Genomic DNA, 15538 nt, shown 5'->3' with positions numbered 1-15538 from the left:
TTTTTTTTTAAGCCGAACCTTAGGTTCTTTAAGTCAGACTCTTAAGACGAATTCGGCCTCAGTTCAACTTGATCTAGCCTTGAAACCTTAAAAGTCTGACCTTAAAAATAAAAACTTAAGTCTAGTCTACAAAACAAAGACTTTACTTAAAAATCTTAGGACTGACTTTAAAAACTTAAACCTAGTTTGGAGAAAACTATAGTCTAACTTAAAGTTTATTCTGGCTTTGAAAAAATCTGACTAAAAACGGAGAAATTCATCCTAAACCCGCAGCCAGGAGATCATAGGTGGTGGAAGGGGAAATGAGTGGCAGAAATAAATTATTTTTATCAAAATAAACAATTTTTATTCGTGGCAGGATCTCTCAGTAGTTTGTGAACATGGATTCATTGCTATCATCAAAAATAGGCCTCTCCTCCGGCTGATCCTCACTTATGATACTCCCCTCGATTACCATATCGCTCTCCTCCATGTACACCACTTCACTCATGTAGGGTTCCGGTTGACGTGGCGACGTGACTTCCGGGGGCACCGCCTGCGTGGCTGCTCGTTTATTTGTGATTGTCTTCAGCAGAGATTTTGCCTCATTCTTCGTCTCATCGTGCTCCAGGGCTTTGTAGGCGAAACGCGCTGCTTCATCGTAGTTCCCGATGCTCTCGTAGTACGTGCCGAGCTTTGCAAAAGTCCGGTAGAGGGATGCTTTGTCCAGGACAGGGCGATCATCGGAGCAATATTCGAGGAATGCGGGAATGGCATTCTTCCAGTCACCCAATTTCTCATGGAGATTGCCTAACTTGAGAAGAGCTATTCCTTCGATATCCCCAACATTGCAGGCCTTCTTGTAGCATCGCAGGGCATTGAGGTTCTTCTCCAGCTTCTCGTACGTCTCCCCCAGGGCCACGAGCATGCGACTATCGTACGGCCGCAGCTGCTGAGCTGTTTTGTAGTAGTAGAGGCTGTAGAAGGGCATCTTTAGGATCTCATAGGCCTGCCCGAGGCCATACCATGCCCGGAAATCACGACTATTCACCTCAATGGCCTTCCGGTAGCACTGAATTGCAGCATTGGTGTTCTTAATCTCCATGTATTCGTGCCCCATTAGCGTCCATGCTGACAGGTACTGTGGATTCAGCTTGAGAGCTCGCTGGAAGTACGTAATGGCTCGCTGATGCTCCAGCCGGATGCTGTAGTAATTCCCAATGACACAGCATGTTTCCGGACGATATTTATTTATCTCAACGGCTTTGTGCGCCAAATGAGCCATTTCCGTCTTTAATTCCTTCACAAAGAGAAGATTGGAATAGATATCTAAATTGTCCAGACGATAGGGGTCTTCCTGCTGAAGCTGTTGGAAGATTTCAATGGCTTTCTCAACGTCTGGAAAAATGAGAAAGAGAGAAATTAATTTTTTTTGCCGGAGGAAAGATTCTTTCCGGAAGCCTTCAACGAACCTCTCTTGTTGTGATGAGCAATTGCAAGTTGAGAGGTAATGTAGAAGCTACTGAAGCCAGCATGCTGAAGATCCTGATACTGCTTGATCCCTTCATCATTGAGGAGGAGTTCAATGTATGTGTGTGCAATGAAGATGTTCTTCATCCAATGATCCGGAAGTTTCACTGAGAGCAACTTCTCTTTGTCCGGAATGAGTGGAGAGAGTTCAAGCCATGCAGCCCAGAGCATTGGGGCCTGATTGACGGCCTCAAGGAGAACATTAACAGCCAATTGGTTGAGATTTTGCTTCTTCAGCATCACCCCGTAGAGGTAGAGACAATACCCATCGAGTTTCCGTTCGTTGTACTCCACCTTGAGATCTTCCATCAATTCATTGAGATCCTTCAGCTCAGACGCATCATTCATGGTGAGGCTGTCTGTCATGTTGTCCAGGCGTTTCTTCTCCTTCGCCATGTACCGGGAGTAGAGGTGGAGGAACTTGGGAACTGGGGAGACGCTCTCGCGCGTGAAATACGCCGCCCGGTCATATTCACGGCAGTCAAAGTACGCCTTGGCCAGGTAATACTCATCATACTCCACATTCCCAATGCCCGTCTCCGCGAGGACAAGATGCTGTGGCGGTACCATCTGCTTCGTCCTACCGCTGAGGGCTTTCTGATTCCCAAAATTCAGCTCCGCCAGCCATTTAGCGCTCTGCAGAAGGCCTCTCTTGTTGCACTCCACAATTCCCTGCATTATGTCCTTCTTTACATCCCCCAGGGATATATTCAGCAGATCCAGGCTCATTTTTTGCTTCCGAAAACTTCCTTTTCTCTCGCGGGAAAATTGTTTACACAGAAAAAAATCAAAACACCAAAGTGAGGTTATGTTGTGCTAGGTGCGCGGCCCCTAAATTGCACGCCATAACCTCACTTCTCCAGCTGTTGTTTACATTTTTGTTTGAATAACAAAAACATAAAGCCGAGAGTGTTCCGTCAATTCCAAAGATCCAGGAAAGTAGAAAAAAATATAACGGAAGTAAAGGGTTCTATCCCCCAAATAAAGTGGCCCATAAGGGCACGAACAAAGTGAAACTAAACAATGAACTGATAACAATAGAAAAATACCGAGAAATAGAAATAAACAGTGAAACACTTAATATACTAAAAAACAAAATTAAAAATAATACAAAAAGAGATGACAACCCACATAATAATCAAATACCCCTACACCCCATTCAAACAATAGAAACGATGAACAAAGGAAAGAAAAAAAACAAACCTGGAAAATCCCCACAGAAGAACAAAAAACAAAAAATGGAAGCCGCATCCTCCTCGTCAACACAAATAGACGAACCATGCACGAACATGGCCGTGGACGAAGATGAGGAAACAGAAATAAAAACATGGACAAAGGAACCCTTACCCCAAATCGAGGAACAAAGAAAACATATGTTCCAAAAGATGACCAATACCCAGAACGAGATCCCCGAAAAAAACAACAAACAAGAAACGGAAGAATTAATTAAGTACAACAGGCAGGACAAAGGTCCCTTCATATTAATGATGGAGAAGGACAACGCAAACACAGTTGAAACTGCCAGAGAAATCTGCAGAATAATTGGACGAAACAGGATTGTTGAGATAAAAAAACTCTCAGCAAGAAGAATAAAGGTAACTACTAACAGCTGGGATTCAGCTAACAAAATTCTGCAGGACATAAATATTACAAGAATCAAGCGCTACAGAGTATATGTGCCATCAGCGTACATACACTCCATCGGTGTCGTAGACGACATCCCAATTAATTTCGACACAAAAGAAATAATACAGGAGTCAGAATGCGAATCACCAATCATAAAAATTGAACGCATGATGAAATTAAACGCGACGGAAAACAAATTGGAGAAATCAAACAAGGTGAAGGTAACCTTCAGGGCCTTCCACCTCCCAACAACCATCAAAATTTACGGGGCGAGTTTCAGAGTGAGACTCTTTATACCCCCACCCACATACTGCAAAAAATGTCTGTGCTACGGACATTTTAAAAAAATCTGCAAAAACGAAGAAAGATGCCCCAATTGCACCAATTTGAACGTAAATGGACACGACTGCAATACTTATTGCAAGTATTGTAAGACCGGGGAACACCCAACAAATGATAAAGAATGCCCTGAAAGGAAAAGACAAACAAAAATAAAAACAAAAATGATTGCAAAGAAATGCAATTATAGAGAGGCAATAAAGATGATAGAAGAAAGCGAGAGAGACACACCACCAAACAAGACAGAAAACAGGAACGAGAAAACAATGGCTCAAATCATCAAAATCAACCAACTAAATGAAGACCTTAAGAACAAAAACAACAAGCTGATTGATATGGTGCAGATAATAAGCAAAATGGCACACGCAGACAAAACCCCGAACGAAGAAACCATTGACTACATTCGTGACGTGCTGGATGGAAATCAACCACTCTTCACGTACAAAGAATAAATCCAAACTAACAACTAATCAATGATAATCACACAAATTAACATAAGAAGTTTAAAATCAAATAAATCATTACTAGAACAGTACATAAACGAAAATAAAACTGAATGTGCCTTACTAAGTGAAATATGGACAAATAAAAAATCAAAAATTAATATCCCAGGATTCAGAAAACACCTACACAGCCGTGAGAACGGATACGGAGGTGTTGGTATACTAATAAATAATAAAATTATCAGCAAAAGTAAAGTGAGAAATGATCTAGAACCTCTAGAAGTTATAGAAGTGCAAATAAAAAAAGAAAACAAAGACTACACATTGATCTCAATATATATCCCACCCCAAATTAGAAATAGTGACATAAAAGACAAACTAGAAAAACTCTTAAATGAACTAGTGAACAAAAACAATGTGATTTTAGGTGGTGATTTCAATGCAAGACATGATATGTGGGAAAACAACTCAATAAACAATGGAAGAGGTGTACTAATAGCTGAACTAATCTCAGAATCAAACCTAATATGCATCAATGACGGCCAACACACCCACTACAGCAGTCACTTCAACACAACATCAGCAATAGACCTAACTCTAATATCCCCCAACCTTATAGATAAAGTACAATGGAATATAAATGAAACAGAGATAGGATCAGACCACTTCCCTATAGATATAAAAATTAGTGTAGGAAAACAGAACCAACAAAATAAACTTAAAACAAAACTAGATTTAAGCGAAATTAAAATACAACTAAAAAACAAGCTAAATCTTAATGAATGTACAACAGCAGAAGAAATTGAAGGAGAAATAAAGAAAATAATTCTCAATAATATAAAAACATTCAAAGACAATAATGACAAATATATACCAAAATATTGGTGGACTGAAGAAATAGGAAGACTGTGGAAAATAAAAAAAGAAAAATTTAAACTATATAAAAAACATAATACAGAATATACAGCTAAAGAACTTAGAAAAATAACAGCTAGACTTAAGCTAGAAATAAAGAAATCAAAAAAGAAAGCATGGATTACTTTTATAGAAAGTATAAACCCAGGGAGCAGCCCTTTAGAAATATGGGAGAAAGTAAATAGATTCAACAACAAAAAAATCAAAAGAAAAAATAACATAATAGAAACTAGGGAACAAGGAATAGACTTTATAGAATACAACTTCGTAGAAGAAGAATATAAAACTATAACAACACAATCTATAGATATAGACTATGATTTTTGCACATTCGAAGAAGTAAAAGAAATAATAAAATCAAACAAAAATACAACCCCAGGCATAAATGAAATATCACATGAAATGATGAAAAAACTAACAGACGAAAACATTAAAGCCATAACAAATATATATAACAAAACATGGAGAGAACAAAAAGTCCCTAACAGTTGGAAAAAATCAAAAATAATACCAATACTAAAACCTAATAAAGACGAAATGGACATTGCAAGCTATAGACCAATAGCACTCCTAAATGTAATAGCAAAAAATTTCCATAAAATACTAATAAATAAAATAAATAACATAGTATACAACAACAAAATACTTCCAAGTAATACATATGGATTCAGAAAAAACAGAAACACAACAGACTACCTACTAAATCTAACAAATACTATAAAAGAAAATAATAAAAAAGGCATGAGAAGCATAGCTATAATAACTGACATTAGTAAAGCATTCGATAACGTAAACATTGACATACTAATAAAAAAATTAAAAGAACTTAACTTTCCCACAGAAATAACTAACTGGCTCGAACACCTACTGAATAATAGAGAAATAATAATAGACGAAGAAAGCTATACAGAAACTATATTAACAAGCACAGGACTACCGCAAGGTAGTATACTCAGCCCAACACTATTTAACTTATATACCATAAACCTACACAAAATTAACTCAAGAGACTGCAAAATATTACAATTTGCAGATGACATAACACTAATAGTCTCAGGAAAAAATAACACCCAATTATACCAAAATGCAAACAAATTATGCGAAACACTCAAGAAAGAACTAAAAAAACTAGATTTAGAACTAAACCCAAATAAATGTAAATATATACAATTCGATAAAACAAGTAAAGATAAAGGAGAAATAAAAATTAACAATATAAAAATAAAAGAAGAAAGATACCACAAAATACTAGGCGTATATATAGACAAACAGCTTAATTTCAAAATCCACAAAAAAGAAATAAAAGCACAATGTGAGAAATACATAAATCTCCTTAAAATCTTTAGCAGAAGCAGGGGAGGAGCCCATCCAAAATCATTAACTATGATATATAAATCTCTAATCAACTCCAGAATCAACTATGCTGCACCAGTAGTATGGGATCACAAGGAAAATCTATTAGAAAAAAATATTTTACAAATAGTTAAAAATAAAGCCCTCAGAATCGTAATGGGATATACAAAATCCACACCAATAACATCTATGTTAGCAGACGTAGGAGAAATGCCAACTAGATTAGAACATGAAAAAAACACAATAAAACATCTTATTAGAAGAATACAAGGGCCAGACAGCTGTCCCAACATTATAAACCAATATAGAGAACTTGAAAACATAAACTACATCAAAAACAATTACGAAGAATTTGAAGAAACTGGAACAAATACAGAAGAATTAGATAAAGAAAAAATACTAGAAAATCTTAAAGTTAAATGGAAATCAGACTATCAAAACATAACAGAAAATGTAGGTAAATACAACAAACAGATAAGAAATAACAAATTAGAAGATAAACCCTGGTTCAAAAATAAAAAACTAAACGCTAGAGCAACTAAACTAATAAATAGACTTAGAAGCGGACACTCTTATGATAAGAAATTCCTTAAAATAATAAAAATAAGCGAAAACGATCAATGCGATCTTTGCAATACAGAAGAAAACGCGAATCACATCATAATAAACTGTAAAAAGTATGATATCTCAAGAAGGAAATACAAATCCATCACCAACGCCCCAGACCTCCAGAGCATACTCAAAGAGAACAAGACAAACAAATTGATAGAAATCTACGAGTTCACCAAGGAAAACAACATAGACATTTAAACACAAACAAACACTCATATATTATAAGTAACAATAAGAATGTACAACTTTACCATATACTATTATGGTATGATACATCCTTATAGAACAGGATAATACTCTATCCTAAATAAGAGTAAACAAAACCAGAACAAATTAAACCAACGACAAAAATTCAAATTCAAACAAACTAGTAATATAAGAGTATATGTATATTGTGTGTAGACGTCAAATGACGTTTGGCCTTGTGGCTTGAAAAGGCTGGGGCCGTAAAGCTTTAAAATAAAAAAAAAAAAAAAAAAAAAAAAAAAAAACATAAAGCCAAAAGTGCGTCACTGATAAAAAGAGCTGATTAGCTGATACTGTGAGCTGGCAATTGACCTCAGTTGTCTCGCAAATAGTCCCCTTGTTGTTCATTTTGCTGAAGTTTGTCGTGACAGTGTTGTCGTGACGCGCTAGCAGATCATACGATTTGAGAGAAAAAAGTGGTCAAGGGGAAAAATGTTCTTCCGTTGGAATTTGTGCATCTGGCTCCTCTTTGGGTGCATTCTTTTGGCTTCCATAGGGGGTGGGGAGAGTTTCTTCAGATTTCGTGGAAGACGCTACAGGGGGGATCCGGAAAAACGCTCTCCCGTCATTTTTGGTAAGGAAGGACCCCTTCCGGAAGACTTCAAGGATAAAGGATTTTTTTTTGAGAAAATATTTCTTGTGATTTTAGTGCCAGGTGATGGAGGAAGTCAAGTAGATGCGAAATTGGATAAACCCGATGTGGTGCATTACATTTGTCAGAAGCACACAAAGGATTTCTTCAACATCTGGTTGAATCTTGAACTTCTCGTCCCCCTGGTGATTGATTGTTGGATTGACAATGTTAAGCTGTACTATGACAATGTAACGCGCACCACGAGTAACTCCCCAGGAGTCACAACAAGGATCCCAGGATGGGGAACAGCTGAGACAGTTGAATGGCTCGATCCGAGTCATGCTTCAGCGGGGAGTTACTTCAAGGACATTGGAAATGCTCTGGCTTCCGTTGGTTATGTGAGAAATGTCTCAATTAGAGGGGCTCCCTATGACTTCCGGAAGGCACCAAGTAAGTGCGGATTTTGGGTCAAGGGCAGACTTGTGATTCATCTCTTTGTCTTTGTTTTGTTAGATGAGAACACACAGTGGTTTGTGGACTTTAAGGTGCTCATTGAGGAGACGTATGCACTGAATGAGAATCAACCCGTCACCCTAATTGCCCACAGTATGGGTGGTCCAATGTCCTTGGTCTTCCTGCAGCAACAGACGCGCGCCTGGAAGGACAAATACATTGCGCGCCTTGTAACACTCGCCGGCGCCTGGGCGGGAAGTGCAAAAGCCGTGAAGGTCTTTGCCATTGGGGATGATTTAGGATCATTCGCCCTAAGTGGGAAAACAATGAGAGCTGAGCAAATTACATCCCCATCTCTGGCATGGCTGATGCCCTCCCCCCTCTTCTGGAAACCCGATGAGATTCTCGTTCAGACCCAGAGTCGTGCCTACACCTACAATCAGCTCGAAGAGTTCTTTGAGTAAGATCCTTTTGCCTTTTTTATTGAATTTTAATCATTTAAAAGTAAAATTCTCACAAAAAATCCTTTTTCCAGCGATTTGCAGTATCGCACTGGATGGGATATGATGCAGGATAACAAGAAATACATGATGAACTTCTCTCCGCCCGATGTGGAGGTTCATGCTCTCTATGGAACGAATATCAGTACAGTGGAGAAGTGAGTACAAAATTAATGCCCCATCTGACCTTGCACTCAATTCTCTCAGCTTGTTTATTGACCCTTTAATCATATTTAAGATGAGTTTTAGGGGGAGAGATAAAATTTATTTAACAGTGGAATTTTTTAAGAAATTATTTGATAAAAAATTCACAAAAATTATGCTGAATTATACTGTAGTATTTGTGATTCATAAACCTTATGAGGTTGATCCTTATTTAACGTTATTTTTCAATGTGATTTGCCTTGGATTTTAATAAGAAATATATTTTTTTAAAAGGGCGTTCAATTGTCGAAAAACTTTAATGATTTCTTGGACAAAAAATTACTTTATTGCTGATTTTTTCCACACAAAAAATAATTAATTTACTGTGTAATACGATAATTAACCCTTTGCGTTCTTTTGGTCATAATGAGACCGAAACGTGAAGCATTACATTTTACTAAATTTTTATAAGCTTAACCTTTGTTTTTCAAGTTTAAAATGCATTAATTTCACGCGGAAGAAGCTGAAGAAATCGTTTTGTCTGAGAAATGTTCTCTAGATACATCCATAAAAAATATTTTGACCCTTTCGCGTTTTTTTGGGTCATAAGTAGACTCAAACGTGAAACTTTTTTTTTTTTCAAATTACAAATACATCAAATTCACAGAAAAGAGACAAAAGAAGACGTTCTGACTCAGGAAAGTCTTCTGGAAGCATCCATAGAATAAATATCGAGATAAAAAGAGCGAATTTCAATGTTTCAATGTTTCACGTGGACGCGAAAGGGTTAACATCAAAGAAATCTGAGTTAGGATTGTCTTTCTGGGAGTTTCAGTTTCTTGCTTTACATTTTGTTTCAAGGATATTTATGAAACAAAGATGAAAATTTCTTCTTATATGTGATTTTTTTATGTGAAAATGTCGTGAAAAATTAAAAATCAAATTTTCTTTGATTATTAAAATTTTATTTATTTTTTTTATATGAAAACTTACGTACTTATTATAATATAAATCCTCTAAAAGGACCGTTCAAGATAAAAATTAATGTTTCACTGTTTTAATTTTTATTGTTTCATTCAGGCTGCGAAAACGATACAAGAAACATAAATAATAACTCCGTGCAAAACTATTCTAACTCGATAAAAATTATTTTTTTTTACCAACAAATCAATTAAAAAAATATATTTTTAAAGTTTCTTCTGCGATCTTTCACTTTCTCCACAAAACAAGCTGCATTTATTTCACAAAATCTTATCATCTCTCTGCGAATATTAGCAGAGGTTAAAAGTCACAGATATCACGTGCCTTTTAGCCATGATTAAATGTAAATAAATAAACTCCACCAAACATAACTTGAGGGGAAAGTCTTTTGTGTCAATATTTTTCATTTTATGTGGCATTTGGCCTTTTTAGCGAGAGGAATTATGCGAAATAATTATTTAAAACGAGGTAAATTGTCGCTTCGCTCCAATTTACCTCGCCCCGCTTCGCGGGGATTTGTTGCGCTTCGCGCAAATTTCAGAGAGAAAATAAATTATGATGGTTTAAAGGCAGATTTGGGCCACTTATCGATCCCAAAAGAAAAAATTTGCAAAGAGAAGAAATCATTTTCATACAACATTTCAGGCGCGAAATTCAAAAATTTGCAAAAAATGCATGACTTTTATATGGGGGCTACCTGAAGGGGGGCTTTGGGGGGAAAATGAATACGGCCATTCGAAAGCGCCTGATATAAGGAGTCTCTGTACCAAATTTCATCACGATCGGTCAAACGGTGTAGATTTGTATAGCTGTACAGACACGAAATCCTTTCTTTATTATATAGATAGATCCTTTCTTTATTATATAGAAGAGAAGATGGAGAGCTCTCATCAAACCCAAAAGAAAAAAATTTGCAAAGAGAAGAAATCATTTTCATACAACATTTCAGGCGCCAAATTCAAAAATTCGCAAAAAATACATGACTTTTATATGGGGGCTACCTGAAGGGGGGCTTTGGGGGGAAAATGAATACGGCCATTCGAAAGCGCCTGATATAAGGAGTCTCTGTACCAAATTTCATCACGATCGGTCAAACGGTGTAGATTTGTATAGCTGTACAGACACGAAATCCTTTCTTTATTATATAGATTAATCTGCAAACTTCGCATTTATTTCACAAAATTGTTTTGGCTCATTTACAGCTTATTTAGCATAAAATAATTTCTTTGCAAAATAACGGAGTAATTTCTTCTAAATCTCTTCACGCGAGATTTTCTTTTTCAATATGTTTCTTGGTGGAAAAATCAAAACAATTCCTTGAACTCAAAAGCTTCTTCATGCTGAAAATACGTGTTGCTTTCTCACGGTGTTTAATAACCTGTGTTAAGAAGATTAATTTGTTTTAAATTTTATTTTATTTAATTAATTCGCATGAGGTATTTGGGAAAATGAGAAAATTTAGAAAGCACAAAAAATGACAATTAGTGGGAATTATATATTTTGAGTGGTCCAAGGTTTGGTGCGAGGGGGGGGGAGGATATAAAAGTCAAATAAAAAGAACTTTATGTCGTGTGAATCATAAAAGAAAAATTTCTTCGCCAAATGTTTTTATGCTGCGGGATATGCGGGATTCTCTTTGCGTCCTTACGGCGGCATCTCACTAATCCGTTACGCAATGATGGCATTTATGAGTCAATTGAAAAGATGCTACAAACCCTCCTGAGGAGATCCTCCTTAGAGGTTGTTTCCAAGAGAAATTCCCTCGTATGGGTAAAGGGAGTTCATTGGCCTAGTCTTGAGAGCTTTCAATGGAGGATTGAGGAGGATTGTTGCTCACAGCAAAGCTCTTGAAGAATGAGACAAACTCTTCATTTCTATTTTAGGCTGTACTACCGCAAGAGTAAAGGTCTCGACGGTACTCCAGAGTTGATTAATGGGGATGGCGATGGGACGGTTAATCTACGCAGCTTACAGGCGTGTACACAGTGGCGGGATAAGCAAAAGCCCAAAATCTACACGATGGAACTTCCAGAGGTGGACCACATGGCCATCCTCAGTGATAGTCGTGTCATCAAGTACATCCTGGACTTGCTTCTTCCAGCTAATTAATCCAATTCAGGTATTTATTCAGCAATAAATATGAGGCTCTCTACTCGTAGTTTATGTGTAGCAAATTTGTGAAAATTGTGATGAAAATTAGATTATATTTTTTTGTGTCTTGCCATAAGATTAAAGAGAAAGAACATAAGACTTTTACTATAAAAAAAAAACATTCTCCTGTTACTCTCTTAATTCTCCCAACTCCCACACCACTCCACTATCCTGCTGGTAGTCCGTGAAATATTCTTGTGTGGTGTTTTATGTGCTTTTCTCCACAGTACATTTGCAATATGAATGCGGTTTTGCTTGGCAATGAAAATTGACATGCTCCACATTCTTCAAAGTGCGGTGAAAGACAAAAAAAAACCTCCGCGAGTTAGCAAGCAGTTCAATATACTTCTATCCACTTATAGGGAAGAAGCTCCTTCCCCGCACAATTTGACCTAAAGCACTTTCATTTTTATATGGGAAAAACGTGCCATTGTGTGTACACTCAGCCTACATAAGAAGTTAAGCATAAATGCCACCATGCGGACTTGGAGGATCTATTACTGAGTGAAATGAGAATTATGGATAAAATATCCGATACTTAAAGCACGAGTAAGCTCCATTATCCTGCCGGTAGATACACACAGTGTTGCTGATGAGCAAACAAGGCGATATTACTTGTTATAAATCTTACCACAACTCACCAATCTCTCGCTAAAGGAATATTGGTCGTTCGCTGTATTTCTTGCCCCCTGAAGCAAAAATCTCCCCCACATTCCCCCAAATATTCCTCCTCATCACAAATGGCAAATCCACAGTTGAACAGTAGCGCGAAGAAGTGATAAAGAGAAGAGAAAACTTTGAATATTTCATCATTAAATAATCCACATACACACACTTTGGGGAAAGCTTTTGGGCATTAGGGGATGATGGGGCAGTGGCGTAGCTAGAAGAGGGTTTTTGGGTGTCTAAACAGCCTAAAAATTAATTAAAATTTTTCATGATAAGTCAAAGGAATGAAAATGAAAAAAGTGAAAGATGAGAAATTAAAGAAAAAGATTTTTTTAACGTAGTAAAAAAGTCTAACGTTAGGAAAGAAATGTCAAATTTAAAGGAACATCAATTATTAGGAAAGAAATGTCAAATATTCAAATGAACATTAAGCGTTAGAAAAAAACGTCAAATTAAAAAAAGCTTCAAATTAGCAAAGGAACGTCACATGTTGGAACGTACGAATGTTAAATGTTAAGGAACGTCAAATACTCAAAAATACTTTAAACATTAGAAATGAACGTTAAATTATAAAGAAAATTTCAAGCTATAAAAGGAACGTCAATAAATTGTTATGAAAGAAGCGTCAAATATTCAAAAAAAAAGTCAAACATTAGTAATGAACGTTAAGTTAAATAGGAAACTTCAAATTCCATATAAGCTGTATAGCTTAAAACTGGGTTATGGGGGGGAAGGTAAGGGGGGTTACAAAAAAAAAAGGAAACTTCAACCAAAAAAGAAACGTCAATCGTTAAGACAGAAACATGAAATATTAAAATAGATGTCAAACGTTAGGAAAGAAACGTCAAATGTCAAATATTCAAGCAATTGCGAAACATTAGAGAGAAACGTCAAATTAAAAAGAAAATTTTAAACGAAAATAAGATCGTCAATTGTTAAGAAAGAAACGTCAAGTTATCAAAAAAAAAACGTCAAACATTAGAAATTAACGTTAAATTAAAAAGAAAACTTCAAACATGAAAAGAAACGTCCATCGTTAAGAAATGTCAAATATTAAAAAACATCAATTTCTAAAAAAGAAACGTCAAGTATTCAAAAAACGTCAAACATAAGAAATGAACGTTAAATTAAAGATATAATTTCAAGCTATAAAAGGATCGTCAATCTTTAAGAAAAAAACGTCAAAGGTAGGAAAATGAACGTCAAGCTGAAATTAAATGTCAAAAGCTGCTAATTCTCATGCAACATCTAATGAATCCTATTTGTTATAAATCTAAACTCCTAAGCCATTCTAAGGCCCATTTTCAACGTTCTCTTAATTTAAAGTTACAACTAACAAAAAAATAATATTTTTAAGAAAAGACAATCTTCAATAGTTCTCTGACTACGCCCCTGATGATGGGGATAAAATACGATACCCTCTTGTGCGAGCATCCCTCTTGTGTCAATGAACGCAACACTTGAACGAGAACCAGGAAGCTCTCGAGGGTGAGAAAATGTACAGCTTCAATGGGAATTTTGTCTTAATTCCTCGCCGCGTCTTTTGCACGCCCCGAAGGTTCAGCGATATTTGCATCTGAAAGAACATTTTGGGGAAATTTCTCTCGTGCAAGACTAACTTTTAACTCCATTGCATTGGCGATGAAGTTGTAGTTGCATGTGGCTTTGACCGCAAATTACTGAATGATGAATTGGTGGGTAATTAAATCAATTTTATTACTTATCTCTAACGTTCTATTTTGAAGCATTTTGGGATTTAAATAGAAAATATATTGCGAAACACCTTGTAGGGACGATTGGGAAGAAATTTTTTCTTTTCTTCTCTTATTTTTATTATTTATTGTTACAGAATTTTATTATTCTTTAGATTTTGAAGCAAAAATGCTTCCTCATAGAATTTTCTTTTAAATTTTAATTTGAAATAAAGAAAAAGAATAATTTAAAAGCTTCCCGTGAAATTCCTTTGTCTCACCATGGAATTTTCTTTAACTTTACTCCCTTGCGGGGAAAGCTGTGATGGAAATTAGTTTACAGGACATTGGGAGATTGAACAATAAATTCAATAAAAGGTCGTCGTCGTTGTCGTTGTGTTTTATCCAAGAGGCGAACGTGCTGCAGCTACTTGACCACGCGCTTTTCCACAATTTTCTCAGAATTTTCCATGCACACAAATATTAATTTCCTTGTGGGAATTGAGTGGGTTTTTTTTTGTATTCTGTGAGGATGTAGGAAGAAATTCCAATGGCGAATCCTTCTGCGACAAGAAATAATGACTGGCACGCGGATGAATGTGGCTCAATTGTGGTTCGCATGTCTCGTGGAAATGAGGACTCGTAAGTTGATGGCGCGCGCGGGGTGGTCTCAATGTGGATGAAAAGATACGTTAGGGGATGGCAATAATAGTGTAATCATTTCAACTGGCTCTGTGGGCACATTAAAAGGATATCAAAACATATTTGTAGCGTATTGGCATAGCTCTGCACAAGGTGGGAGCACGTGTGGGAAATGTGGAAATTTCTAACAATAAGATTCTCATGAAATTTTCCCAAAAAATGTATTTATTTTGTTAAAATTGTAAATTAGCGCAATCTCTAATTGATATAAAAATAAAATATTGTTGAATGGAACAAATTAGCTAAACCTAAATTCTAATTGATTTATTCGTCATTTTAATTTTTTTTTTATCTCTTAAAATTCTTCAAATTAATCCAGCATAGAATTTTATTTGTCTATAAACATAAATGTCACACATTCTCCACTTTTTCCCTGATTATTCTGTGCGCAAGAAATGGAAGAAAAGTAAGAAAATTCATGGACTAAAAATAAACCAAAATCGAAACGACTGAGAAAATGTCTGAATTTTTTATGGAGAAAATCATTCTAAATTGAATAAAAACGTACCCATTAACCATAATATTGTGCCATATATCACGGTGGAATCTCAAATAAAGGGGGATTAAAGCGGCTTTCCTCAAATTTCAGTCTAAAAATATCAATGAATGGCATTTTCCTTGCATTCTCGG

The 15538-nt window shown here is 36.1% G+C and overlaps 2 protein-coding genes across 2 annotated transcripts; one reads left to right on the top strand and one right to left on the bottom strand.

Moving 5' to 3' along the window:
• Window positions 1–323: 323 nt before the first annotated feature.
• On the bottom strand, window positions 324–2343 carry LOC129788635 (cell division cycle protein 23 homolog). The gene is made up of 2 exons (XM_055824859.1): window positions 1452–2343; window positions 324–1377 (listed from the first exon to the last, which is right to left on the bottom strand). The coding sequence occupies exons 1-2, from the start codon at window positions 2236–2238 to the stop codon at window positions 365–367; spliced, it is 1800 nt and encodes a 599-aa protein (XP_055680834.1). The 5' UTR covers window positions 2239–2343; the 3' UTR covers window positions 324–364.
• Window positions 2344–7281: 4938 nt separating this feature from the next.
• On the top strand, window positions 7282–11891 carry LOC129788641 (phospholipase A2 group XV-like). Its single transcript, XM_055824864.1, has 5 exons — window positions 7282–7617; window positions 7693–8067; window positions 8131–8530; window positions 8606–8728; window positions 11579–11891. The coding sequence occupies exons 1-5, from the start codon at window positions 7476–7478 to the stop codon at window positions 11802–11804; spliced, it is 1266 nt and encodes a 421-aa protein (XP_055680839.1). The 5' UTR covers window positions 7282–7475; the 3' UTR covers window positions 11805–11891.
• Window positions 11892–15538: the final 3647 nt, after the last annotated feature.

Source organism: Lutzomyia longipalpis, chromosome 2 (genome assembly GCF_024334085.1).
Source record: "Lutzomyia longipalpis isolate SR_M1_2022 chromosome 2, ASM2433408v1".
NCBI lineage: Eukaryota > Metazoa > Arthropoda > Insecta > Diptera > Psychodidae > Lutzomyia > Lutzomyia longipalpis.
Note: the sequence above shows the minus strand (reverse complement) of the source record. Positions and strands in the feature narration are given on the sequence as shown.

Bases quoted from the DNA above. Each gene is read 5' to 3' on its own strand.
- LOC129788635 (XM_055824859.1), bottom strand. From the start codon at position 2,238: ATGAGCCTGGATCTGCTGAATATATCCCTGGGGGATGTAAAGAAGGAC. The intron at 1,378-1,451 runs GTTCGTTGAAGG...TCATTTTTCCAG, and splicing joins TGCTCATCACAACAAGAGAG to ACGTTGAGAAAGCCATTGAA.
- LOC129788641 (XM_055824864.1), top strand. From the start codon at position 7,476: ATGTTCTTCCGTTGGAATTTGTGCATCTGGCTCCTCTTTGGGTGCATT. The intron at 7,618-7,692 runs GTAAGGAAGGAC...TTGTGATTTTAG, and splicing joins ACGCTCTCCCGTCATTTTTG to TGCCAGGTGATGGAGGAAGT. The intron at 8,531-8,605 runs GTAAGATCCTTT...TCCTTTTTCCAG, and splicing joins CAGCTCGAAGAGTTCTTTGA to CGATTTGCAGTATCGCACTG.